The sequence below is a fragment of the Tigriopus californicus genome, chromosome 2 (assembly GCF_007210705.1).
Source record: "Tigriopus californicus strain San Diego chromosome 2, Tcal_SD_v2.1, whole genome shotgun sequence".
NCBI classification, from domain to species: domain Eukaryota; kingdom Metazoa; phylum Arthropoda; class Copepoda; order Harpacticoida; family Harpacticidae; genus Tigriopus; species Tigriopus californicus.
This window is the reverse complement of record NC_081441.1, coordinates 14,299,193-14,323,998: the sequence shown is the minus strand read 5'-3', so window position 1 is coordinate 14,323,998 and position 24,806 is coordinate 14,299,193. Positions and strand designations below refer to the sequence as shown.

The following is a 24,806-nucleotide window of genomic DNA, read 5'->3' as shown; positions in this document are numbered from 1 at the left end:
TCACCTTCTACGTAGCCTTACCATGCATTGCCACATGAAACAAGCATGAGAACGGACCAGTGTCATCCCTTGTCCAATTGCTGAAGTGCGTAACTTCTAGATCCCATTTTTCGAGATAGTTCAGACTGATTTAGGTGATATCCAATCGCAATCATGCCGAAAAAGAAGTCCAACAAGTATTCTGGCAAAACGGGTAAGTTCGAGTTTCCGTACTTTGTTTCAATGACAATATTGAAGCCAGACAACGCTTGAGCTGAATTCGGAGTCTAATTTAAGAATCTCTTTAGTCTTCTAAAACCTTTTGGCCTTTGATAGTTCGAGAAAATGTTATGGCATTCCTAACTGATCATGTCCCACACACGTGCTCAAAAGTACAGGAAAGCAAGTCTGGCACGCCCTCTACGTTCTGCAGTTGAGTTTCGAGGACGCTCAAGGTACAAACAAGAACGAAAAAGAGCTCTATACCCCAAAGAGAGATGGAAAGGTTGCGTGGCTTTGTCCTGGGACTAGGTGGTGACAATATCTGTTTATCTGTTTCTGATGGCTGGGATTGCTTTGTTTCATGTTGAAACAGACAATCGACGAGATATACGTGGAAGATGTAATGTAGGGCCCGGCTAGAAAAGAACTAACCACACTAGTACTAGTTCTAGTTGTGGACGCTCTTTGTTCCATCAGGCCACGCTTAAAGTAGCTCAGAGCTGGAAATTACCAGTCCTGCGTTATTGCGTGAGTCATTTTGATGAACCCTACCCACGACCATATATGGTTTTTAGATTGATATTGAGTTGATTTTAAATCAAAAATGCAGTGATGATTCCAAACGAATAAGGCTTCAGCTCGATACAAAAGGCATGAATTGGGCCAAATACAAAGAAAATCGTGGATTAGATGTTGATGAACATTCACTTACGTTTGATAGAAAAATTATGCGGAGAGCAGTTTTGGGCTTGGACCTCGATCCTTTGACAGGATGATTAGATCATGTTTTGGTCGGAACCCTCCGGAAGCATCTAGAAGCAATATCATGTCCTGCAGCCTAGTCTACAGCGAGATATATCACCTGTGACCATCTATGATTCTGAGAATCGTGTACATGTCAGAGTCCTGTGAAGTGGTAAGAAATGGCAGTAAGAATGGAAGGGCCTAGATTCGAACACATGACATGTTGGTGCAAGTAAAGCCATAGTTGCACCATGGCCAGTAAATTGTCGTCGAAGATTCGATTTCGAGAGGTTTCCACTTGAGTAGAAAAGCCTGTCGTTTCTCGGAGAAGAGCACAGTGCTCAAAGAGAAAGACTCCGCTCAAGGACCTTTCTTATTGTATCGATCCACTCGTTCGTACAACAGCCGTTCAAGTTCTCATTCTACATGTTAGCCACTAGAATTAATACTGACATCGTGAGTCAAATCATCACCAAAGAGTTTGCCATGTCCCAGCGCAAGAGTCAAGTGGAACACGTGAATCAAAGATCAGCCAAGAAGGATAAGATCCGCAGAAATTCCGATCGACAAAAAGAACTCGCCAAAGCCGCCATCTGTAAATCCTTGTCTTAAAATTTTATTCCCGAAATTGTCCCTGGCCAATCTAATAATATTTGATATCTCCCCGCTTAGGTCGAGCCGAAATGGGTTCGGACGATGAATCCGTGTTCAACGACAACGCCTCCTTGATGTCCAACGTCTCGGACGGCTCCCAATACAAAGATGAGTTTGCCCACAACGAAGATGCCACTGGCGATGACTTGACCCAAGACGAGGTCTTCGAGGAGAAGCTCCGCGAAGCCATGGACATGGCCACCCAGAAGTCCGCCAATGGCCGCACCAACGCCCTCAAGGCCCTCTGCACCGGGTTCTTCAAGCGATATCTGCCGGATTTCGTCGATGATCGACGTGTGACCCTCACGGACATCGTGGACAAGGCTGTGAAAAAGGGCAAGGCTGACGAGAAGGTGGCTGCCGCCAATTTGGCCGTCATGATCTGTGTGGAATTAGGAACTTCGACAGTGGCCGAGGAGGTCTTCAAAGACCTGAAGCCATTGTTCACGACGCAAATCTTGGACAATTCCGTGTCGTCCAAGGCCAGAGCAGCCTTGGCTAGCGCTTTGGGCGCCATCTGCTTCCTGTCCTCTTCTGACCTCAACGAATTCCCCCAAGTGATGGACACTATGGAGACCGTGTTCAAGGCCTCTTATAACAACAATGAACCCACCAAACATACGGAAGACATCTTGAGCCTCCACGAAGCGGCCTTGTCGAGTTGGACCCTGCTTCTTACCCTCCTTCCCCCTTCCAAGGCATTCAAACTCCTCGAAAGGTAGGACGCCATCAGCCATGAACAATAACCTAGCCGAGCTGAAATGCTCAAATTTCCCCTTGCTTACAGCCATGTGACCAGGTTTGGCGATCTTTTGGCCAGTACCGATGTGGACTTGCGCATTGCCACCGGAGAGGCCCTCGTTGTCTTGTACGAAAGCGCCGTCGAGTTCAACGAAGACGAAGCCTTTTCCCTCGTGGAAGGCTTCTTGCCCGAACTCAAGCAATTGGCCACGGACTCGCAAAAGTTCCGATCCAAGAAGGACCGCAAAGAGCAAAAGTCCTCTTTCCGCGACATCCTTAAATACATCGAGGATAATGACGAGTTCTACGAGAAGATCTCGATCAACAGCGGACGCGAAACCGTCGAACTTCTCACTTGGGCCCAGAAAATTCAATACACGTCTCTCTGCAAGGTAAGTAGTCACTTAGTCAGAAGATCCAGAAATTGATACCCTCCTGCTCAAATCTGGAATCATCATTCCTGTTTCTGGAGGGGGAGAAAGGAGGAGGGGGGAGAGGGGGGAGAGGATTTCAAGGTTGAATCTGGCACTGCAAATTCCCAGATCTCTCGCCTTTCCTCCTCTTAAACCCTGTTCTCGGAAGAAGCCAGATCAAGAAGTGATTTGAAATGAACTTGTAAACAGGATTGGAGGCTTGAAGGCCGAAGACAAACATGGCTCGCTTGTTTTTGCAATGTGATCCTAATATTTTGCCTTTTTTTCCCTCCACTTTCTTTGTAGGCTATGGGGGCTGGTATGTCGTACCATCTCAAGGAAAATGAGCTTATCCGAGAAGTGTTCGAATTGGGCGAGCCCTTGCCCTATCTGCTGGACGGATCCAACCTGAAACCTTCCAAACAAGAAAGGGTAAGTCGTTGCAACGAGAGCTCTGTTGTAGATATTATTAAGGCCACTGTTCTAATGGAACTTTGGTAGTAAACCATAATTCATATTTAATGACTTGTGAAGCCTGTAACTTCCCCTTTTCTTTGCTTAATCGCCAGATTTCTGGGTTTTTGTGGATACGGAAAGGAGTTGTAGTACATAGTTTTATATACCCTGGATTTTTTTTTCCCTGCAGAATTCGCGCCACCAGCAAGCTTCGAAATGGAGAACCCAGACCCGGGGAAAGAATCGGGATAAGCGCTCGCAAGCCACGTTTAGTAATTAAAATGGAATTCAGTGGAAATACCTAGGCCACTCAAAAGGTTTCCAAGATGTCGCCCTCACTTCCCCCTGGCGACCTTGTATATTCTTGCTGATCCTATAAACCACCTGCCAAACGCGATTTGTCTGCACATGATGTTGTAACGTAATTCTGATATTCCTACCCCATACATATATATTTGCCGCTCCCATTTGATCATTAAAAAATCGTTGTTCAGAATAGCAGAACTGTCACTTTTGTCTCTTTAATCTGTCTGTTTCGGGGAAGTGTTTTTCCTTTCCCATGGAGTGAAAGCTCCTTCAAAGTCGGAAGTCGGGCAAGAATGTAGGCCATGAGCGAGTATTTGCTCACTCTTTGTCATCTATCAATCTCGTTGTGGGACACGCCGCATGTGCTCTGACAAAGCTGACTGACTGGTTGGCTTCAGGCACCCCATCCATTCCAAGGACAGTCGTTCTTACATTGCAATGTTTACCCACATGCACTCTCGAGTCCCCGCTTATTTTTCTGTATCACTTTTGACAAAAGCTCGGCTCAACCCTTAGGGCAAGTTCGAGATGGTTATCCAACATATCCTCGTTTGCCATCCGGAAACGCTTTCCATTCCCCTTTCCTGAGCTCTTCGTTGTTCCTGGCGAACTTGCCAGCAGGCTTCTTCTGAGGATCACGTGGTGTTCGTTTTTGTTCTTACTTTTAACGCTCAGAACGAAAAGAGACGAGAAAGTGCAAACGACGTCTTAAACGTGATCTTTTTCTTAAGGGAAGAGTTCTCAGGCAGAAATTGAACCTGGGTTTAATTATAATCCGAAAATTTGCCTCCTCCTCCTCCTCCTCCTCTTGGCTGCAACACATTCATTAGCTTGTCGTCGAGGCAAAAGGAAAAATGGCAATAATGAAAGACAAAAAAAAAACATCTACAATATTTCTCAGCAGAGGTGTTCAACTCGTGCAAATGATGGATCATTAACTTGTACAAGAGTGTTGCAATCTTGGTGTTGCTTGTAATTAGTGAATTGATCGAAAACTTCAACTTGAAATCAATAATTAATATGATTTGCACACTTTAAGTGTTGACTGAAATCCACAATACATCTCTCTGATCTCATTTATCTAAGCTAGTGAAAATTATTCTCAGTGTGCACAAAGATAGGTATTAATCAAAAGCTTAGAGAAAATTATGAACCAATAGCCCCCTTACGCGGCACGAAATATGTTTTACGTTCTGCACTTCAGGGGGCTTTGCCATTCAGCCTCTACCAAATAGAGGGCCGATTGGGCCAATTCCTTTTTTTTTAAACTGTAATGCGTTTGTTTTGTTTTGGGCTAATTTTATGAAACTTTTATTTATAATTAGTGCCCCGGGTCACATAATATCCGGAAAAGAAATTGCGTTCAAAGCAAGGCAAGAGTAGTTTATTTAGCAATCTACCAAGCCTCTTCCCGTTTTCTTTGGGCCGTGTGATGTTACAAACAGTGATGTGTTTCGATCCGGAAGGTCAGCTTTTTAGTTTAAAGGACCTCGGTTAGGGCTCCCATCGCAAGCTAAAGAGAGTACAATATCAAAATAAAAACTCCTTAAATGAGTGGCAAAACGCGACCCTGCCGTTCTAGGTCTTGGAACCAGGGCTGCTTTAAAACTCGTTCCTGAATCTTGGGTCTTCATTTCTCTACCCTTTTTTGTTGGAATGGGAGCCCTACCAGAGGTTCTTCAAGCAAAACAGCAGATTTTCCGGATCGAAACCCATCACTAGTTACAAATAAGGGCCCTTATGGAACGTTGACGGGAATACTTGGGGTCGAGAATTGATTTTTCAAAATCGGATCTCTGGCCGCTACGTCTTTATTTTTTCAATTTTCACCTCAATCGAATGATAGAAGTCATGCCCCACAAATACTTCAGTCTACATTTCATTTACACTTAGAGTTTGAAGAGGGTCAAGAACTACATTCGAGTACGCCAAGAAATGCAAGTCAACAATTTAAGTGAAGGGATAGCTCGTAACGTTTTATTTTTGATTTGCACTAAATTTCCACTAAATTGATCAAGTTCGTGAATACGTAAGGGCGATTTATAAGCGTGTGGTAGAACGAAGTTTGTCTTGAATCAATGAGGCCCCTCCCTCTTCGGCACGATTCGTTTTTTATCGATCGAACGTCGTCTGATTTCCTGAAAATCAATGACTGGAGAAAAATGATTTTAGCGCTGACTTGGCGTGGAGGTTTGATTTATGAGGATTAATGTAGAGGCAAATGATAGGAATCAGTTAGCATTGGTTAGTGATATTTCAATCAAACATGAACGGCGTCCAAGGTTTTCGATACTTTTTGTCCCGAACAACAAGACAAAGGCGAGTATTCAGGGGGGATTTCAGGCTCAAGTTCATCCGTCAATCTTTCGCCAAGACACTCATCTCATTCATTGTTGTGGCCCTCTCTCAAATGAAAGGAAAAACTCTTTCTTGATTCAAGTTCAAGTAAGTTACGAAATGTGAAAAGATAAATATGCAACGGGAGGCCAGTTTTAACGCACATTTCGCCTACTTATGAGCTGTAGTCATTGAGGCAAGTTGCACGTTGGCGACAATGTAGCACGACATTGTTTGATGTTTTTTTTTAAATTCTGAGGGCCGACATTATTAGATTCTGAAATAAAACGAAAGTTTAAAGGTTACAAGGTTTTTGAGATTCCAGGAAAGGGGCAAAATATGATCTTAGTTTCAAGTTGCCTCTCTGAAGACTTGGTTTAATGCCTCAAGAAGGACTTGTATAACACCTTGAATGACCCCTTTACCTTTGTAGATCTAGCGGCGGTTTGATTAAAACCCTGGTTTGAAAATAATGTCATTCCCTAGGTATATCAAAACATATTTATATAGTCACCAAGTTTATGTCTTTTTGAGTAGCACCCTTTCAATATCGAATATTCAATAAGAGTGGGTCAAAAAAACGACTCCGATTATTTATGAAATGCATTATAGCCATTGGAATACTTTTTTTTATTTGCAATGCACAGAACATTTTTTTTCTTGGCTTGTAATAAGGATTGTATGTGAGAGAAGTCTTTAGGACCCCCTCAAGCCTGATGAAGAGAGAACAATTACCACAGTTACAATAACTGACATCTTGCCTTGTCGCTTTCATGGGTCCCTAAAAGGGTTCGTTCTCCTTTTGAGCACTAAGTTGGGTGAGACGTCGAAGACGAGAATAATCATTGCTGGATCTTTGGATGTTTGATAGACGGAAAGTATATAGTACTATAATTCGGGCTGCCAGATTTTACGTGGACCTCGGAAAGTGTTCCATCTGGAATGCCTGGTCGGACAAGCTCTGAGTAAGTTTTCATTATTTATATAATATAAGTGGTTTGTTGGAAAGTTATATCGTCAAAAACTGAATGAAGACTTTGGGACCAAATTTGATCGTACATTTTGGATAAAGTGAGCGGATCAGGAGAAATGATTATTTTTACCTTTGTCCATATCCCTCTAGTTGTCTTTGACTACTGTATGTATGTAGTACCTACCCCACCAGCTCGCTAGACCCTAATGACCGAGACACATGGTCGATTGTCAATGATAAACAATTAATCTTGATTTATGTTTCTCGCCGATCCTATGAACTCCAATGAGGAAATCACGAGCATACTGTTTTCTCCATCATAAGGATCCCATAAAGAATGACAACAAGAGCCCATAAAGGGCATAGTACTTGCTTGCATATCCTGTGAGAATCCCCCCTTCCCACTTCCCTGCCCTCAGTACATACAATAGTGCTTGCTTGTTTTTTTTTGTTCCCAGAATGCAAGGTCAAAGGACACGCCTCCTTCTGCTCTGTTCTGGCTTCTCTCATAAAGTCCCAAGCTCGTTCAAAGCATTGACCGGAAACAAGATCGATGGAAAGTCCAGAACTTTCATGTTTTCCAGTCCATCAAGTCACATTGCCGAGATTTAAAATGAGATTGGAAATAAGGTCATGACGAAAAACTTGCTTGCGGGGGGAGGAGGAGTGCCTTTTTTTCTGCACTTGCATTGACACGAAAAGAAATCCATTGAGGACAAAGGCCTCTCTTCTGGCTCTATTTCTATGGAGGTCTCTCTCTCTTGTTGAGAGTTGCGGGGGAAATGGAGGATTGAGCCATCTTCTGTACACCCAACGTTATACGAAGCATAGAATACATCATTGCTTATTGCTCTTTGAGTGAGTCAGCTCGGGAATGATGAATCAGATCCAAACATGCATTCTGCCAATGAAAATAAATAGTCATGCACGCGTCGTCATTACCCACGCGAATATGCATTTTTCAGCCCATTGGCACATGATTTGAAATGAGGTAAGTGTCTTGTTGTTCAGAACTTCAGGGTGATAATGCCTGGTTTTGCCAATTCTCGTCAAGGATCACGCTCGTAGGATACATTTTCATTGTGAGGTCGCAATCTCATCGACGCTCAAACCGTTTCAAACCAAATTAACATGAAGATACATTCAATTTAATTGTGCTCACACTATTCATATCCACTTGGTCATGAATATTCATCGGCCTCTCCAATTAAGAGTCGTGATTGAATTGAGATTTTCGGATCGGGTTATAATCTCGGCCACCCTTACATACCGAGTTATCCTTATCCAACGTCCAATGCCGCCATAAACCTTAAAAAGATACAGTTAAGCAAAAAGTATTTCTGAAGTCCCGGAAAAAAATAGCAAAGCTGAATAATAAATTATCTTTGATTAAGTTTATTCATTGAACTGGGAATAGCTAGGCAAAGTCAAAGTCAAACTCTCATTTCCAGTTTGTCAATGAACAATTAGCAATTCATCTAAATCATACAAAATACTAAAATAGACGTTAACAACCAAATCAATCTTTTTTTTTACCACACTCACGCATCTAAACTTGGCGGTAACCAACTGAATGATGCCGAAGCATGACAAACAAAACCCTATCCTATTATATTTCGATTGAATCGACGCTGAACCATTGTTCCATGGCTCATATTTGGTATCAAATGACTTCCAGCAATCGCTTCCACTCTTCATACACTTCGTGTACGTATTTTGTGTACCGACTCACCATTGGAAGGAACTCTTCCGACATAATGAGAGCCAGCATGCAAGACAGTTGTTTGCATTTTCACTCATTCCAAGGGTATTCACCAGGAACATTCCCCATTATAAGTAAATATGTGATTCTGTTCAAGACCACTCGGCTTATCGTTCATCAGGCCTAAAAAAGGCACAAAGAGATGGACAGATAATTGGACGGACGCCTATAATGGGCAAAGAAAGATCCACTCTGATTCGCATATTTTTGCATAGATTGCCGATCCAAACAGTCCTGGATGATCAATGATGATTGCCAATGTGCAGGCCATTCATCATCAGCCCATTGCTATCTTTGTGCTTTTTGAGACTTTTGAGTAGGACAAAAAAAGATTCAAGATTAGAATCTGGCCAAGAGGTCGTCTCCCAGATCTTATATTGGCTCAACTTTATCGATAGATTCTTCAGCTCGAGAGAAAAACTTTTTCGTCGGCTTTCGTTCACTTGTAGTCAGAAAGTTTTAAGCCCTTAGACCATTTTCGGCTTGACGCGGCGTCTTTCAGAATATTGGACACAAGATTGGTGGCAAGGAATGGTGGCATTGAAATTAGATATTCGAAGCTTACAATGATCTGAACAAGAGAATAAAACGAGATTTTGGCATCACCGGGGGGTGTCCTCCAAGGAACTCGTTTAGGCCCCAAAGGCAACAACTTTACGAGCTATCGTCGTCCACTTACGGAAGGTAAAAGAAAACCATCTAGGACTTTACCTGAACAAATTCAAGGGTATTTTTTGCACTTCGCTCACTTTCATTGCTGTTGTTTTTCCAATTCAGATTTGTTCCATGTCCCAATGAAAGATAGATGAAGTTATTTCTGCTTGTCAAGTGCCTGACTTGAAGAAAGGTCGGACAAATCTTGTGCTCCAATAATAAATGAGAGCTAATCTCGTTCAAAGCCATAACATCCCATTTTTCAATTGGAAAATGCAACAAAAAATGGTCCCAATACTCAAAGCTCACCCTCCCTCCCTTGGGACTGAGTTTCCAGAAGATAAAGACATCGTAGCACTTACCACTGTACATAGTATGTAAACGGTACATATAACTCTTCGACAGAGACCCTGGAATTGTGACAAATTACGAAGGGAAAGGGAAACCGACATCCAACACCCTCAATATCATGTGAAGACTCATCCAAGCTCATGTAGCAAGCACATACTACGCACTCATAGTGGAGAATGTTCCCCCAACGGAACAGATTTATGACCTGACATTCGAAGAGAAGCTCGGAACGGAGGCCATCTACATACGTACGAACTCCTTGCACGTACGAACATGATCCAGTAGTTAGCCAGCCACTCAAACAATGGGCTCGTACAAGAGCTAATGTCATTCAAATCTTAGTTGACCCCTGATTTTCAGAGGTCCTTGAGAATGTAGTGTGAAAGATTAATTGAAACCGTATACCAAGTGTGAAAATACAATGCTAGGTACGTTATTCTCGCCAGAATTAGCTGTACATACCATTTTTACGTGATATACCTTCTTGTCAAAATAGGACAGATTGGGCCGACATATTTAGGCACAATTTTTTTTCCAATGATATCCAACAAAAAGATGTAATGTGTTTTACCTTAATTTAATCGGTTCTATATGAACTATTTCGTTTTCATGTTAATACATTTGGTCGTTGATAACATTTTTCGTTCATAATCAATTGTAAGAAGTGGAGCTTACAAGTCTTACGTGGTTCATCCCCCGTCAGTCTAACAAGTCTGCCGTCAGAAGGAAGCCTTCTGATGCTAAGCCTTTCTTTTCTTTGCGCCCTTTTAAAAGTTCTGCATATTGTTTATTTAATTTTCTGACCATTTATGCCTCCAATTTAACATTTATTAGCTGTCAAAACTCAAATTACTCAATAGGAGAAAAACGGATTATGAAACATTCAAGCCGTCAGAAAAACCTGTCTTGATAACAACAAAAAGATTTGATTTTGGCTAAAACTTCAATCAATCACTTGATACTTTTGCCATTAAGCCAAACAAATGTTGCACCAATATTTTCTGGATTGGGATAGGCTCATTTAAGACACCACCGCCAGTTTTTGAACCTGTCGCCATCTGCTGATGAAAGGGTTGGCTTTTTGAAATTGTGTGCGTAAAACGTTAAATCCTCAATATAAAAAAATGACATTTATTTGCATTCAATGGCGTCAAGGGAAAATAAGCAAATCTTCTTTTTGACATGCTTCATTGCTAAACATGTACCATGGTTGCAATCAAAAGGTGCAAATCTTCTTGAATTAAGTATCAAGGTAGAAGTGGGAGTCCATAAGAAAAATTGACCTTAAAATGAAGAGAACAATCAGAATATCTACGTACATAAATTCATTGTACTGTACAACTACCAGAATGCCATGACTAGCTTAACTTTGGATTCTAAGTTGAAACTTTTCGTGCTTTCAGTTTGACCGTTAGATGGCAGGGCAATCAGATGAAGCTAGGACCATGTCCCTAAGAATGTAAGATTAAGTTATTCATTACTTGTCACGTTTGTTATCCGTTATTCTTTATATAATCCAGAATCATTATTGCAAGCCGATGAAGTCCAGAGGGTATCAAATTACTAGAGCCACTGATAAATCTCCAGTTCATTTGAAACACGTAGGTTGGTCAACAACACTACTTAATAATGCTACCTACAGCCCCATGAACAATGTCACTCCAGAACGGATGACTTGAACCTTTCGCATTACCCTTCAAGAACCCTTCAAGACATTGCAATTGTGGATTCAACTTTTAACGTACCGTACAGAGCCAGTTCAAAAAGGCTGAAGACAAATACTTGTCCTGATAATATTCCAGTTTTTGTCACAATGATTTGAAAAGAACAGTAGTCAGAAGTCATAACTCTGCAAGTTCTGATAGCAAGATGCCTAGCTAATAGATGAAGCTAAAAGAGTTGAAAAGCGACAAGACAATTAAAAACTCTCGTTTGAAGCGTTCAATCACGTTTGATGTCAGTAACTTAAAGTTTTGTTTTCTTGAGGCAAAGCCATAATACAGTATCCGTCATGATTCGTCGATTTGTTTGGAACCCATTCCAAATGGCAACCCTGGTCAAGTCAAAAACAAGATGGATCGCCCGAGATTTCAGCACCAAGAAAAGGCGAACAAGTATACATACAACCTAGAAGTGACTAATATAGTATTCCATTGTGCCCTTTCAAGGGAGTGGTTGATGGTTATTTAGGCCACTTGTTTTCTCCTCATGCCTCGTCTCCAATCGGGAGAGAGGGCGGGACTCTGTTTAAAACTCAACTTTATGTAAATTTGATGCATTCCAAGTGGATGGCCATCGTAATGGTGATTAGGACGAGGATGAGGACAAGGAGTAAGACGGTGCTAATGGTATTGCCGAGGAGGGCCGCAATATTTAGCTGGATTAGCACTTGACAGAGAGAAACAGGAATAAGTACGTACAAAGCAGAAGCACCAAGGAGCATGGATCCATCATTGGACACCATTATTCATGAACTTGGACATAACCGAGGCCTTAGTAAATTTGGTGGGGCCCTCCCAACCCAAGGACTTTTTAAGTAACTTTTTGACCTGAGTGGAGTTTATTCTGCGCCCAGTCCATAGTAACTTTTATAATTCATTTATATTCAGTTTCGGCAGCCACCAAAATGACCTTCACCTTGAAAAGTTGATTTTACTCCTACTTATCAGGTTTAAGGAGGCAATGCAAAACTGGCCAATATGAGAGCAGAAGATATGAAGCATGCGATTGAATCCTAGCAAGGAACAATTTAATTTCGATGATTCGAGCTAGTAATTATGAGAGACAAGAAAACAAAGTGGCACGTTGGAAAAACATTAAATGGATGCACAACCCTTTGAAAAAAATTTAAAGGGTCCTTTAATGGCGAGTGAAAAGTTACACAATTTGTCAAATATAGAATTTGGTTCGATATATGTATGGGCATGCATTTCATTGTTTCTAGCAAGTGTGTCACTTTTGAGATACGTCTTTCAATGAAAACTAAGGTTTGACCTTCTCACAGGTCATGTAGATTATAAAATGTCAAATTTGACCAAAAGTACGCGATGTCTCCTCAAGGAATGTTTTGAAAGCGATTTTATTTAACTAACAAATATTTGCCACTCCTCCTATTGCAATTTGCATTCGATTCGGCAAATTCCCGTACACTTAATTTTCGACAAGGCCATGATTGCTATACTTTGAGAGAAAAAAAAGAGATCAAAATTTTGATGGATATTTGGGTTGCCTTATCGGCGTTTTATGCCGAATATTTGCAAACGAGATGAAAGCTCACGCACTCAATGGCCATGAGTTCCTCGACTCATGGATAAAAATCCCACAGAAAGATGAAGCTGACAATAACGCTTTTTTTCTCATTCACGCGGAGAAATTGTTCTTACCAATCAGCTTTTCTTCCTCTTTCCGTTCGTTCGTGTTTGTTCAAGATCCTGGGGAAAAACATTGAGTAAAGTGTGGTTCAAGTCCCATTTTGGCAAGTGCAGGTTTAGAGAGGCTTGGGAAATATCTTTGCAAGTAAGGGTCGTTCTTGTTCCATCTTCGTATTGGAAAGTCGTCTTTCAAAGCACTTCTTGGCACACTCCCTGATATCATACAAGGTGTCATTTTTCTCCATACCTTGATTAAGTTTGGAAATGGAGAACAAGAGCTAAGAACAGAACATCTTGAGATCGGCAATGTGGACTCTGAAAAAGCTGAATGTTCGAAGTAAAATTACACCACTAGATGGCATCAAAATTTCGTACCCTCCCTGGTTTCGAAACTTTAGTTTGATGACCAAAGTAACCTAAAGCTTCCGACTTACCGTTGAATTAATAACAAGTCCTCGATTGTAAGCCAAAATGTTATGATGTAGTTGTTTTTCATTGTTATACTTTTTAAACGGCTCGATCTTGTTCTTCAAACCTTTTGTTTTTTACGTCGCCCAGGAAAAGTCGCTCTAGTTTCCAGGCGACTGAGTCATAATGCCTCAGTTGACAATCAGAAAGCAGAACTTTTGGGATATGATCCACCATTTTCAAAAGGCGTGCTTCATCATCCCAGCTTGTTCCCAAAAGTTCCAACTTTTCCACGTAGTTGGTTTTCAATTCTAAATGTTCCATGATAATGAAACAGACTGGAACAAGTAAGGAAATTGTCCTCGATAAAATTGAAACTGTTTGATTAAGATTACTTTTCCAACTTTCTTTACAAACGAGGCAAAAAGGCATTTCAAAGAAAACTATAATTGACTTCGGAGTTTAGGAAGTACATAAAAAGAAGCAAAATAATTACAATATAGGCTTGATTAAAAAAAAAATATTGTTGGGCTTAAAATTGGGAAACTTGTAAATTAGATGGGGACGCCACGAAAAAAAGTTGAAGAGGAACAAATTATCAATCGTAAAAGACGAAGTGCCTAATTTTTCACGAGCATTACGACTCTGTTTTACGTATTAACGACAAATGTGTACTGCTTTATTATCCGTTCTTGCTTGCCGAACCAAACGCTATAAAAAAGGCTCCTTCTATCTTTTCTTCACTGCAAAAGAAGGCCTTGGTGACGATGGAGAACGACGATCATAACAAGTTTTATTGGCAAGTCTATTTTGAGTCTCCTTGAATGAGTTATTGTAAATTTGGGCAAGGTCTTAAGAACAACTTGACAAGCACGAAAGAAAACGTCTTCCGAATGGATCCACACTTGTATGAAGACATTTTTCTTCCAACTTTTCAAGCATCTGTATCCCGTTTTGTGTCCTTTTTGTAAAGGTTTCCAACAGCAGATTTCTTCAGAATGATCCTCTTTGCAATGGGTTTGGATTCAATTTGAGATTGATTTACATCTATCTAGCTCCCATATAGGAGCAAACTCAAGGCCAGAAAAAAAGCATTCCTCACTTTTAAGACTCAATGAAGGTTGAATTTCAAGAAAATAATCCCCGCTCGCGTCCCGTTACACACTCAAATGAAACTGGACCAACTCCTTTAAACCTCGGTCGATGATGTAATCATGCTAATCGACCCTTGAACACAATCAACCTTTTTCTCTGGTGCTTTGAGGTCCGCAAGAGCTGTTAGTACCGATAGTTTCCCCGCATACTAATCACTAACCCATTTCAAATGGCAGTTGCCAAGTCTGTCCCACAAGGTGCTTGATTGCACTTGATGGCTCGTTCAAAAACTTGCAAGTGTACAAAACCGAGTCGTACACTCAATTACCACGTTTCGTCTCACCAGCTCTCTCTCTCTCTGTGTCTCTGTCTCACTCTACCTTCTCCTTTCATGTGTGTTCCCACTCCTCAGTGCTGCAGGGCTGAATTCAGGCCTTTCGTCCTCTTCTCTCCTTCACGTCAGATGACGTAATGCATCCATATCGTACCACTCCAAGCCATACATACATACAAACCGTACTGTTAGTAGAAGGAGAGCGTGTTCGTTGCGCGACCGGTGAAATAGGCCCATCCTGAATGGAGGCTGTAGCCTCGAAAAAAAAAGCGAAAAAAACTCTAGTCATGGCCAGAGAGGCACGATCGTCGTAGGTAGTCCTGGAGGAAGCCCGAGCGAGAACGAGAACGAAAGGCGGATCTGAGATTGGCGTGAAGCTGTTCCCTCCCGTTCGTGGCAACTTGTTAGAACTTTTCGTCCTCGCCGACAGTCCAATGGCATCGACCTCGAAACTCCAGTATTGTAGCAACGCATGTGCTCACTCGTCCCGCTCTGAACGGGATTCCTTTCCCCTGCTTCAATTGAGTGTGTTCAGTCTGGGCCCGGACCTCGCCCAAATGTGACCCGCTACGTCAAAGTCTGCAGGTCTTGCGGGGGAAAAATAAAGCAGATACGGGATCAGATTTCCCTCGTTCGCGTTGCAGACCGTGGAGATTTATCCGATTCATCCTGGAGGCACCGAGTCAATTATACATTCTGGGGACGCGAGGTCATAAGTTTCCAGTGAAGGACTAAAGGTCTCCATTAACATAGTTGGGGCGAACTTGCGTGGCATTCCAGCTAATCTTGGAACGAACAGGCGCCAGCCACAATTGAGAATGGAGTGCTTGCAAGAAAACGAGAGAAACGAAGGAATCAATTGAGTCGTTTTCATGTTTCCCCATTTTGTGCCAAATTAGACGATTACATCACTCATGCTCAAAGAGATCCAGTGTTTTCTGTCATAGTTTGGCCATCAGTGAACGCCGAGGATTCAAGTGGAGAAGAAGGGCGCTAAATTGAGCGAACTCAAATACACACACACACTCCTCATCTTCCACAAACAAGAGGAGTCTCTTCAAGACTTGCTTTTGTACGTACTTTCAACACGACCATCATCAGCTCAAGAAGCAGCATTAAGAAAAAAAAGTGAGATCAGCCAAACTGAGATTCTTCAAAATCTGTCACTCCTTACTTTTAAAGCTATATGAGTAATGAAACGTTCTTTAGTCGTTCATTTTTATGGGAGGGGTTGAAAATTGGTCGATAATTTCGAATGTGTACCTCATCATTATCGCTCTTCAGAGGGCTCTTAATGAAGGGTACTTGTTCAGCAGCTCTGGGATCCTAATAACGAGGCAGGTTTTGAAGATTCCTGTCCGAAAAATAGAAATGCTCACGATGCCAAAATTCACAACATCACCATCTCCAACACACTTCAAGAGTGCCTACTTCATCACTATTTCTTGAGCGTCAATGACAAGTGCAACACTAACATTTAGTATCTCGCTGTCGCTCTTCGACTCACATCCAAGTCAATCCATTGGCATTCCGCTACGCCATTCAGTGCGAGTCTGGGACGCATAACTCCGATCTCTCGATCTTTCCCATGTTGAGCACCTCATCTCTATTTAGATACATTTGTACGCTGAGGATTGGCCGAGGTGCTCGAATGAATCACGGAGTACGATTTTTCCGGTGATTCTTTTCGGCTGAGGGAGTCATTTTTCTCTCAATCCTGTTTGTATGGGGACGACGAGAGGATTTGCATACGTAGGTCCACGATATTTCGCAACGAAAAAAAAAAGAGATAATCCTCCGGTGAATTAATGATACCAAAGACATGTTGTGTTCCCGAGAACTCTCATGACAATGGCCTGTCACCAATCAAAGGACTTCATTAGCCAAGGTCTCCCTCCAACTTCGCCACAGTAAGTTCATCTCCATCATGGCAACCACAATATGGGCTCTCGATTGCTGTTAAGCCTCGTGTCCAAGAGCAACGGACGGCCCTATCTCAAGACGGTTCAAGATCAAATGGCTACGGTCACGGAGCGCGTGGTCCCCATCCAATTGGAGGGCGCCGTTGGCAATCCACCGGGAGGCGCCTCTTCATCTCAAGCTTCGAAGGCGCCTTATCATCTTCCCAACGAGGGGCGAAATGCGTCCAAGAGGCGCAGTTTGATTGTGACTCACGAGGATGGGAGTCGAGATGAGATCCATGGCTTGGTAACCAAGTTGTCGAGTTCGAGTGATGATATTCATAGTAAAGCCGCTCGTGGAGTGAACATTCAGGAGATCGGAGCGGACACCTTGCGGCGAGAAATCCGGCGGTCGAGATCCGGATCCAGGTCCAAAGAAGACGACCCGCGCAATGGGGGCTTCCAATCGATGATCCCAACTAATAGTGTGCGATTGGTGCCCATCAAGATGCCGGATGGTCGGATAGTGTCCAGAGACCCCGATGAGACCATGAATATTAAAACAGAATTCACCAACTATTGTCACCAGGAGTTTCCAGACAAGAGCCCAGAAGCCTTTGAGACTCGCAAAGGCCGCAGCCGACGCAAATCGGGCATGTCACCTTCGTTCTCAGAAAATAGTACTCCCACCAAAGAACGTATTGTACCAATCCAGTTAGAGACCGGAGAGAAATTCATGCCCAAGTTTACACAATTGGATGACCTTGAGCCGCCCGAATGGTCTGCTTTCAGTCCAAAGTATAAGCCCTCCAATCAAACAATTCCTTCACCCAAACCTGGCCAGTCTCCTGTGAAATCAGTCTTGAAACAAGAATCGATTCCTTTCAAAGAGAAGATTGTGCCCATTCGGGTGGAGGGTGTTGAACCACCCATTCCCAAGCCAAGAACTAGTCCTGCATCCGTTCTAGACTCACCACGCCGCTCTGCCCTAGACCGCAGCAAGGATCGTGGAGGAAAGAAGTCGACAGAGAAAAGGGTCCATCACACGGTAAGGTTCAACGTTGATGAGGATCCCTATGAAGACGTGTTACCACAAAGTCCAAGTGTTGCCAAGACAACCCGGAGCTCGTCCCTAGACAGTAAAAACAGAAACCATTTGCCCCCAAACGGCACATCAAGTTCCGAAAGAACCAGACACCGCAGCGGCGGCAGTGCAACCGAAAAGACCCTGCATGAGATTGATTGTGATATCAATAAAATTTGGAAAGAACTTCAAGAGTTGGAGACGTTTCCACCTGCTCCGAGTTTAAATGGAAAACCTCCGGTGGTCGGTGGGTCCTTGCCCTCGAGGAGCCCCTACACAAGTGGTTTGCGGAACGGCAGTCCATAAAGACGAGGCCAAACGGCTCCCGTCACTCCTACCCCCGTCAAAATCAGAACTTACACCACTCCCACAGCCTCTGTGGTTGCCACTCCGGCATCAGCACCATCCTCCAGGCCCACTTCGCCTTACATGGATTCCGTTGTGACTGCCAGTACTTCTCCGACCAGTGCAGCTACCAACACAACGCCTTTGAACACGACCAACAATCACAATGGGGCCACGAGTTCGCCCACTCCATGGCGACCAAGCTCGGCCATGTCCAGTCCATTGGCCAGCAGTTCTTACATGTCTTACAAGTCCTCCTCACAATACAATCCTCGGCGCGACCTCGGGCCCACTCGACCGGGAAGCATTACCCCAATTGTGAGGAAAATCTCGGGGCCTCTCTCTTCTCCTTCTCCCCATCCCACCTCATCAGCAAACAGTTCATTACCATCCGCGTCGCCAGGATCATTAGCCACTTCCAGTGGTGCCAGTTCTACGTCGACTGCGAGGCCAGGCGTAACGGCAGCCGTGGGCACTTCAACCACTGCTTCTGACACAACCGACGTATCTGTTGGAACATCCGCACCCACTCTCTCGCCAGGGTCCTTGACTAATGGGACGACGGGCAAGAATTCCATTTTCAACTATGGGAACAACAACAATAATCACAAGATCACGAATCAAACCACTAAGGCCGGTGCTAGTGTGTCCTCACAGACCTCGGTCAATCGCAATTCAGGCGTGGAATTCTTTCCTCGGTTTGAAGAACGGCCCCGAGAAAACTCACTCAGCCGTGGTCAACTAATCGAGGAAGCCGATGAGCCTGACACTTCTCCCACCGACAAATTCAACACCGGGGGCGACATCCAGGCCGATTTGATGGCCAATGCTGAGGACAAATCCACTCAAACTGACACTTCAGCCTTGTCCAAGTCCTCAAAAAATAAGTGTAACCTTCAGTAGATAAACTCAAAGCAACAGCAGCTTGGACACAACAACCAACAGTGATGCCTAAGTTCCTTCACAGTGAAAAGACCCAAATCTTGATAAGATGCTGAGAGGCGGTGCAGTCTGCCCAGAATTAGCTCATAATCGCCCACGCCTTATTTGGGAGTCAAAACGAAGTTGAAAGAGAAATCCTGAGATGCAAGTCCATGAATATCAGCATCCATCTCCCAAGGCGAATCGAATTCTTAACAAATGAGTTGATTATCTTAAACGAGGCCAGCTACATATTGCACCGACGAAGATCTTTCATTAAAAGAATAAATATAAAGATTATTCAAGCCACATAAGATCGCTTCCTTTGCGAGCGAGAATAGTTCTTGAGCAGTGCTTTTTCCGCCCTCAACTTGAGCGAACACGGGTTCAGTGAAACTTTAGAGGAACGTGACTGGGATTACCACTCGAATTAGGGTCCCTCAAACCATTTACTTTTATCACTCCTCCCTCCCCCTTTGGCTTGGTAAACAACGAGCCATGTATTCAGTTCGAACTCCGTAGACCACAGATCAAGCCATTTGAAACCGATTTAGATCCCTTTTTCCCCACCATACATCATTCGTCCAATATGTGAGCACATGGCTTATCTTGGAACCCGATCCTAATACCAATATTTAATCATGGACCTCAAGTTGGCAAACACAACCAGGCCTCTGTGAAGCTTAGATGTAAGTTTGATCTTGTAAAGGCATTCAAGACAAGGCAAGAAAGAGATAAAGAAGTGGGTGTTGAAGTGCCTGGGATTGGCATGGTTTGTTTGGTACAATACAGAATACTAACCAATCAAGTAATGTTCAATCAATTTTGAAAGTCTTATTGTAACAGAGAAATGCCAGCCCAACTCCTGAAATTCTAAATTATCAGATGATACCTTCATTTTCACAACAACAAAGTGCTTTGGTCAGAGAGTTAATTATGCACTGGACTTTTTCTAATAAACATCGTCGTCTTCTTTTGAATTTAGTTAGGGTACGTACTCCTAGAGACGAGGACCACGAAAGATAGCAAAATGTCAGCATCTCCTGAACCATTCACTTCATTCCAAATTATCAACTGCATTGGGTAATATTCGGATTTTAGGCCTGCGTTTGATCGAAAGCATAACTTTAAAACGAACCATTTTCCAAGTGGAAAGACCGCGAACATAAGAATGACTTGCTAAGTTTCTTACTTCATTGCTATATTTCGACAAGTAACTCACACGTGCTCACATCACAATTTGGCGGGAAGTTGATCGTAGTCCGTATTTCAAGAAGTTTGAACTTAAAAAGAGGGGGGGTTTGTAGGACACACACCTTGAATTAGCATCATAAAAATTGAGTTCATCCCTGGATTTTTCGGCCTAGTGCATTGCCCCTTCACTTCTTACTATTTGCACTTAAATAACGTTTTTGAATAGCTACGAATAATGTTGTGAAGCAAAAAATATATCAACATTCTGTGGTTATCAACCTAAGCAGTTCGTATGGTGTGGGAAACCCTCGCACTCAAAACTGTATTTCGATGTTTGTAACCAACTCAATGTACCAGATATTGTTATGAATGAAGTTCTTTCGGTAGAAACCCCGTGTGCTGTGCACTAATTTTTTTTTTCAATCTCATCCTTGCACGGAATAACCCGCAAACCTGTAGCTCATTTTGACCTAACGCATTGGAGTGCAATATATCTGAGCGAGATGCTTCAACTGAGCTCAGATATGTCAAGTTCTGTCTAAATCCAATTTGGTAACCCGCCATTGAAACTTTCACTGACATGCGGCCATCAAGATGGCTCCGATAAGATACGAAACTTGATGTGATCGTCCAATGGAGCGAGGTCGATGTGTGCAACAACAAAATCGAGCCTCGTCTCTCGAGGTTCCGAGAAAACCCAGGCTAACTCATTCCGATCGGTTAGCTTCGATTATTTTTCCACTGCATTGATTTTCCTTTTCGATATCCCATAACCCAGTCAAGGTAAGCCCGACTAGGGACACTGGATGCAGAGACCCGCGAGGTTGAGTATACGTCATCAAATTGATATGATTGGCTGCCAATTGTCAACGAGCATGGGCTTTGTTTGGAAACTTTCTCAACAGGAAGTCAGTGACTTACAAAAAGACCTAACATGTTTTTATTGTTTAAGAAGGCAAAGCTTTGAATGGTTTATGACAAATTTGATTCACCTTGGGTTCAATCAACTTATTCTACAGCATTAAAGTATCATGTGCCATTAGAATTGCATCAGTATGGTATTTCTCAATAAAATATAGTTGTCACGCTGATTTCTTGCATCCTGTCAATGTCAATTTGGAGTAATGCGCTTCAAAAGACAGAGTACAACCATTTTGACAAAGTGCATTGTTCATTCTAAAAGGGACTTGTTTCTTGAGAGACTCAAGAAGTTCACAAGCAATAATGTTAATTTGAATCATGGAATGAAATATGTTAGCAATCAAATGTAATGGAAAAATGGGTTCAGAAAGTATTTAGGAAGTAACAAAGCTATTCTTAATAAACTACAATCCCATATCCATGTATCAATTAGTTACCCACAAGCTTGCATATCAAATTTGAAGTTGCTTTTTCAGCCGACTGGATTATATCCAGCTCTTCCTTTCTCAAGCATCACAACTCAACTCAATCCAGCTATCGGTAATATGTTCAGAAAAGGAATTTAGATTCTATGTCTGTAGGTGTGGTTAAAATCAAAAAGTTTCTTTAAGAGAAAGCTGGGGAATTAGGATACAACCACCAATCTCTCTCATGTTAGAAACTGCGCTAACAACTATGTTAAATCTCCTATTTAAAATGAAATTTCCACCACTACAATTTTGAACCCACTGTACCTCATGAGAAATATAATATCACCTTAATAACTCTCCCTTTTAGACCATTCAGCAAAATAGCTCCATTTAAGATCTTCTTTTTAATGTTCAATAAATTTGTGGCAAACGGTAAAATGAGTAAAGAAAAATATCACAACCCCACATATTCCCTACATTCAAATATACTGATAATGACTTGGAAAACCAAAGGGAAGCATGAGGCAAAAATCTCCTTGCAAGATGGGGATTGTTCAGGATTCTATTTTTTTGTGGATTAGATAATTAATGAATGCGAGTTCACTGTGAATTATTACTTGTTTGCCTTGATCTGTTGAGAATTACATTCCCAGATAGTGTATACGTTACAAAGTGTGGCAGAAAATCATCTAAATATTAACTTTGTTTGCTCAATTGGGACATTAGAGCAGAAAAAGTAGAACTCAACACCACATTTTATGGGAAGATCACTTGAACTTGGGGTGGGCATTATAGTGTCAAAGGATAAAAGAACAATGCCAGGTAATCTATTCTAAAAACGAAAATGTACATCTAGCATGACCTTATTGTTAAATGCACATTTTTGTTTGTTCACATCCATAGAAAATAGTTTTAGAAAGAAGAACCTGTTTACAGACTATTTTGTTGCTTTTGAATCTTCCATTTTTACCAAAAGTCTGAAAATATGCAAAGAAAATAGTTAATTTTGGTTGGTATTGTACAGTGCTCAGTTATCTGATATTGTACGTTTTCAAAAGCATTCATGAGCTTTGTCCCAACCAGGGATTTAGGGTCAATTGTAGTGACCGTAAAATCTTAACGTACGTTTTGAGAACACCTTGAAGCCCTCGAGAATCCAGGCTAGTTAAAACAATGAAGTCTCTTCTTTCTCGGTCTCCTTCATTGTTCAATTCCCTCAAATATTCGTAAGGCTTATGTAGGGGTTGATCCAGTAGCAGGATTTAAGTCAGACTTGGACAAGTTTTTGACTAAAATTCCGAATCAACCTTATATTCAAGGATTAGCCAGATCAGCCAACTCCAATTCGTTGGTTGATCAAATAATATATATAAAAATTAAAGTCAAGTAAAATGAATAATCTTCTCGTCTTGAACTGCTGGGATTCCAATCCCGGTAGCGGTAAGGAAGTCCGCACCAAAAAAAAACAAAAAAAAATATGGGAATATTTTCAAAACATATACAGTTTGGCCACTTGTTGCATAAAATGTGCAAAATATGAAATTGCATTTTTTACCCATCTCCACTTTTTTTAAGAAAACCCACTTTGTTGATGTATGAACAAGGGCATTTTAAATGATTACTAATATTGTGCCTACCCTACAATATCTTTCTGAATCAGAATTTCAGGCAGATTTGATGGCTAAAATATATTATTAGAGCGTTATGAAGAACATCAAAGCATATCAACTACTAAGATCTTTCATGAAACATGTCACATGTATAAACAGAGTAAATCGTTAAGCATTACCTATTTCCTCTTTTGGAGTGCTTTAGCCCACTTTGTTACTGGCAGACTGTGAGGGATCAATGCGACAACCACATTTAATTGAGACTTGCCATACTAATATAATTCTCATGGCATAAGACACTGTGGAATCAGTAGGTTCAGTTAATGGGGAATTACCTGCCATAAACAGGGACAACCAAAATTGGAAGAGAACAGGTCGCTTTTATGGCATAAAATATGCATAAAAGCTGGTCAACATATGCAAAAAATATGCGCTAGTACCTGAAATATGCATAACAACTTACCAAATAATGCAAAAAGATATGCTCTGAAATTAAGTGCTACAAATTTGACGAAGCAAACTAATGATTGCAAGGGGCAGGAATAGTTTTAAATGCAGTGGAAAGGGAAAATGGCAGGTAACCGGAAGAAAGCGCATTACATTCACTCAATTGTTTTGCATTTATTTTTGATTGCATTTGTACCTTTAGTTAAGTTCATTAGACTTGTGTGTTGACAAACACATTAGAAAATTACCAATAGACTGCTATGGTCTCAAAATAGTGTTGCGGCGAGTCCCCCAAAAATCGGACGCGTGCGAACATTGTGTTAGGAATTTCATTTTCAGTAACAATGGTTTAGATAGAATTTCGTAAAAATATAACTCTGCTCAAAAACTTAGTTAACGCAAATAGATAAAGTGTCATGTTTTGTAAGAAAAACAATGCTTTATTCGCAGAATTCATGCTGTGATTTGATAACAGCATTCGGGCGCTTTAAAACCAATTAGCAAGAGACACGCATGGTATCCATGTCCAAATCGGCCCAAGGTTCAAGAATACACGACTCCTCTAAAGTACTGACATTACTGAAACTAATGACTCCAACCTTTCTTTCCAGAACAAACTAGGATGTGAAGTTCTGGGATCTAAAACCTGATGGGGGAAAGTTGCTAATAATCTTTGGCCTAGAAGTTCCCGAAGTTCTCTTTGCACCACCATTGTACCATTTCAACTCTTGTTGAAAACAATATGAAGCCTCCTTCTGATTTCACTCGATCGCCCATCATTTGATTGTACCCACTTTAACGCTCATGGGAATGAGATTGAGGGAGCTCTCAGGCCGCACTAGATAACTCCTGACCAGACCATGTCTCGCTATTTTATGCGTCACTTAGACATCGTTTTTTGATCGATTGCAAAGTGTTTCGAATGAGTTTAGCTAGAACCAGGTGATTGTAATGATTCTGAGCGGCTTGAATGGTGATACTGATAAGTAGGCTCCGACAAAATATGTTGGATTTTTGGCCCAAATGTGTCATTTTTATGTTCCTTAAAACAATCCAAATATGTTGATTTTATGTCAATGAAAATCATTTCGATTTGTTGTTTCTGTCGCGTTTATTTTTCCTACCATAAACACTAGGGCCGGCCAAAACTTGCAGATAAATATGGTCTTTATT

At 41.8% G+C, this 24,806-nt stretch overlaps 2 protein-coding genes across 3 annotated transcripts; both read left to right on the top strand.

Annotated features, from left to right (window-relative positions):
• Positions 1 to 7: 7 nt before the first annotated feature.
• Positions 8 to 3,713, top strand: LOC131876817 (interferon-related developmental regulator 1-like). Of its 2 annotated transcripts, none has more exons than XM_059222315.1 (5): positions 8 to 193; positions 1,618 to 2,317; positions 2,387 to 2,732; positions 3,060 to 3,185; positions 3,400 to 3,713. In XM_059222315.1, the coding sequence occupies exons 1-5, from the start codon at positions 154 to 156 to the stop codon at positions 3,487 to 3,489; spliced, it is 1,302 nt and encodes a 433-aa protein (XP_059078298.1). In that variant the 5' UTR covers positions 8 to 153; the 3' UTR covers positions 3,490 to 3,713. The 2 variants fall into 2 exon arrangements, with proteins under 2 accessions (XP_059078298.1, XP_059078297.1); XM_059222314.1 differs by lacking the exon at positions 8 to 193 and adding an exon at positions 1,260 to 1,540.
• An 11,513-nt stretch (positions 3,714 to 15,226) lies between these two features.
• LOC131892975 (uncharacterized) lies at positions 15,227 to 19,365 on the top strand. Its single transcript, XM_059242855.1, has 2 exons — positions 15,227 to 15,928; positions 16,170 to 19,365. Exon 2 carries the CDS (start codon positions 16,742 to 16,744, stop codon positions 18,089 to 18,091), a length of 1,350 nt encoding a protein of 449 aa, XP_059098838.1. The 5' UTR covers positions 15,227 to 15,928; positions 16,170 to 16,741; the 3' UTR covers positions 18,092 to 19,365.
• The last annotated feature ends 5,441 nt before the right edge of the window (positions 19,366 to 24,806 follow it).

Coding starts and splice junctions, on each gene's coding strand:
- LOC131876817 (XM_059222314.1), top strand. CDS start 1,372: ATGTTAGCCACTAGAATTAATACTGACATCGTGAGTCAAATCATCACC. Junction 1,541..1,617: donor ACTCGCCAAAGCCGCCATCT/GTAAATCCTTGT, acceptor CTCCCCGCTTAG/GTCGAGCCGAAATGGGTTCG. Junction 3,186..3,399: donor AACCTTCCAAACAAGAAAGG/GTAAGTCGTTGC, acceptor TTTTCCCTGCAG/AATTCGCGCCACCAGCAAGC.
- LOC131892975 (XM_059242855.1), top strand. CDS start 16,742: ATGGGCTCTCGATTGCTGTTAAGCCTCGTGTCCAAGAGCAACGGACGG.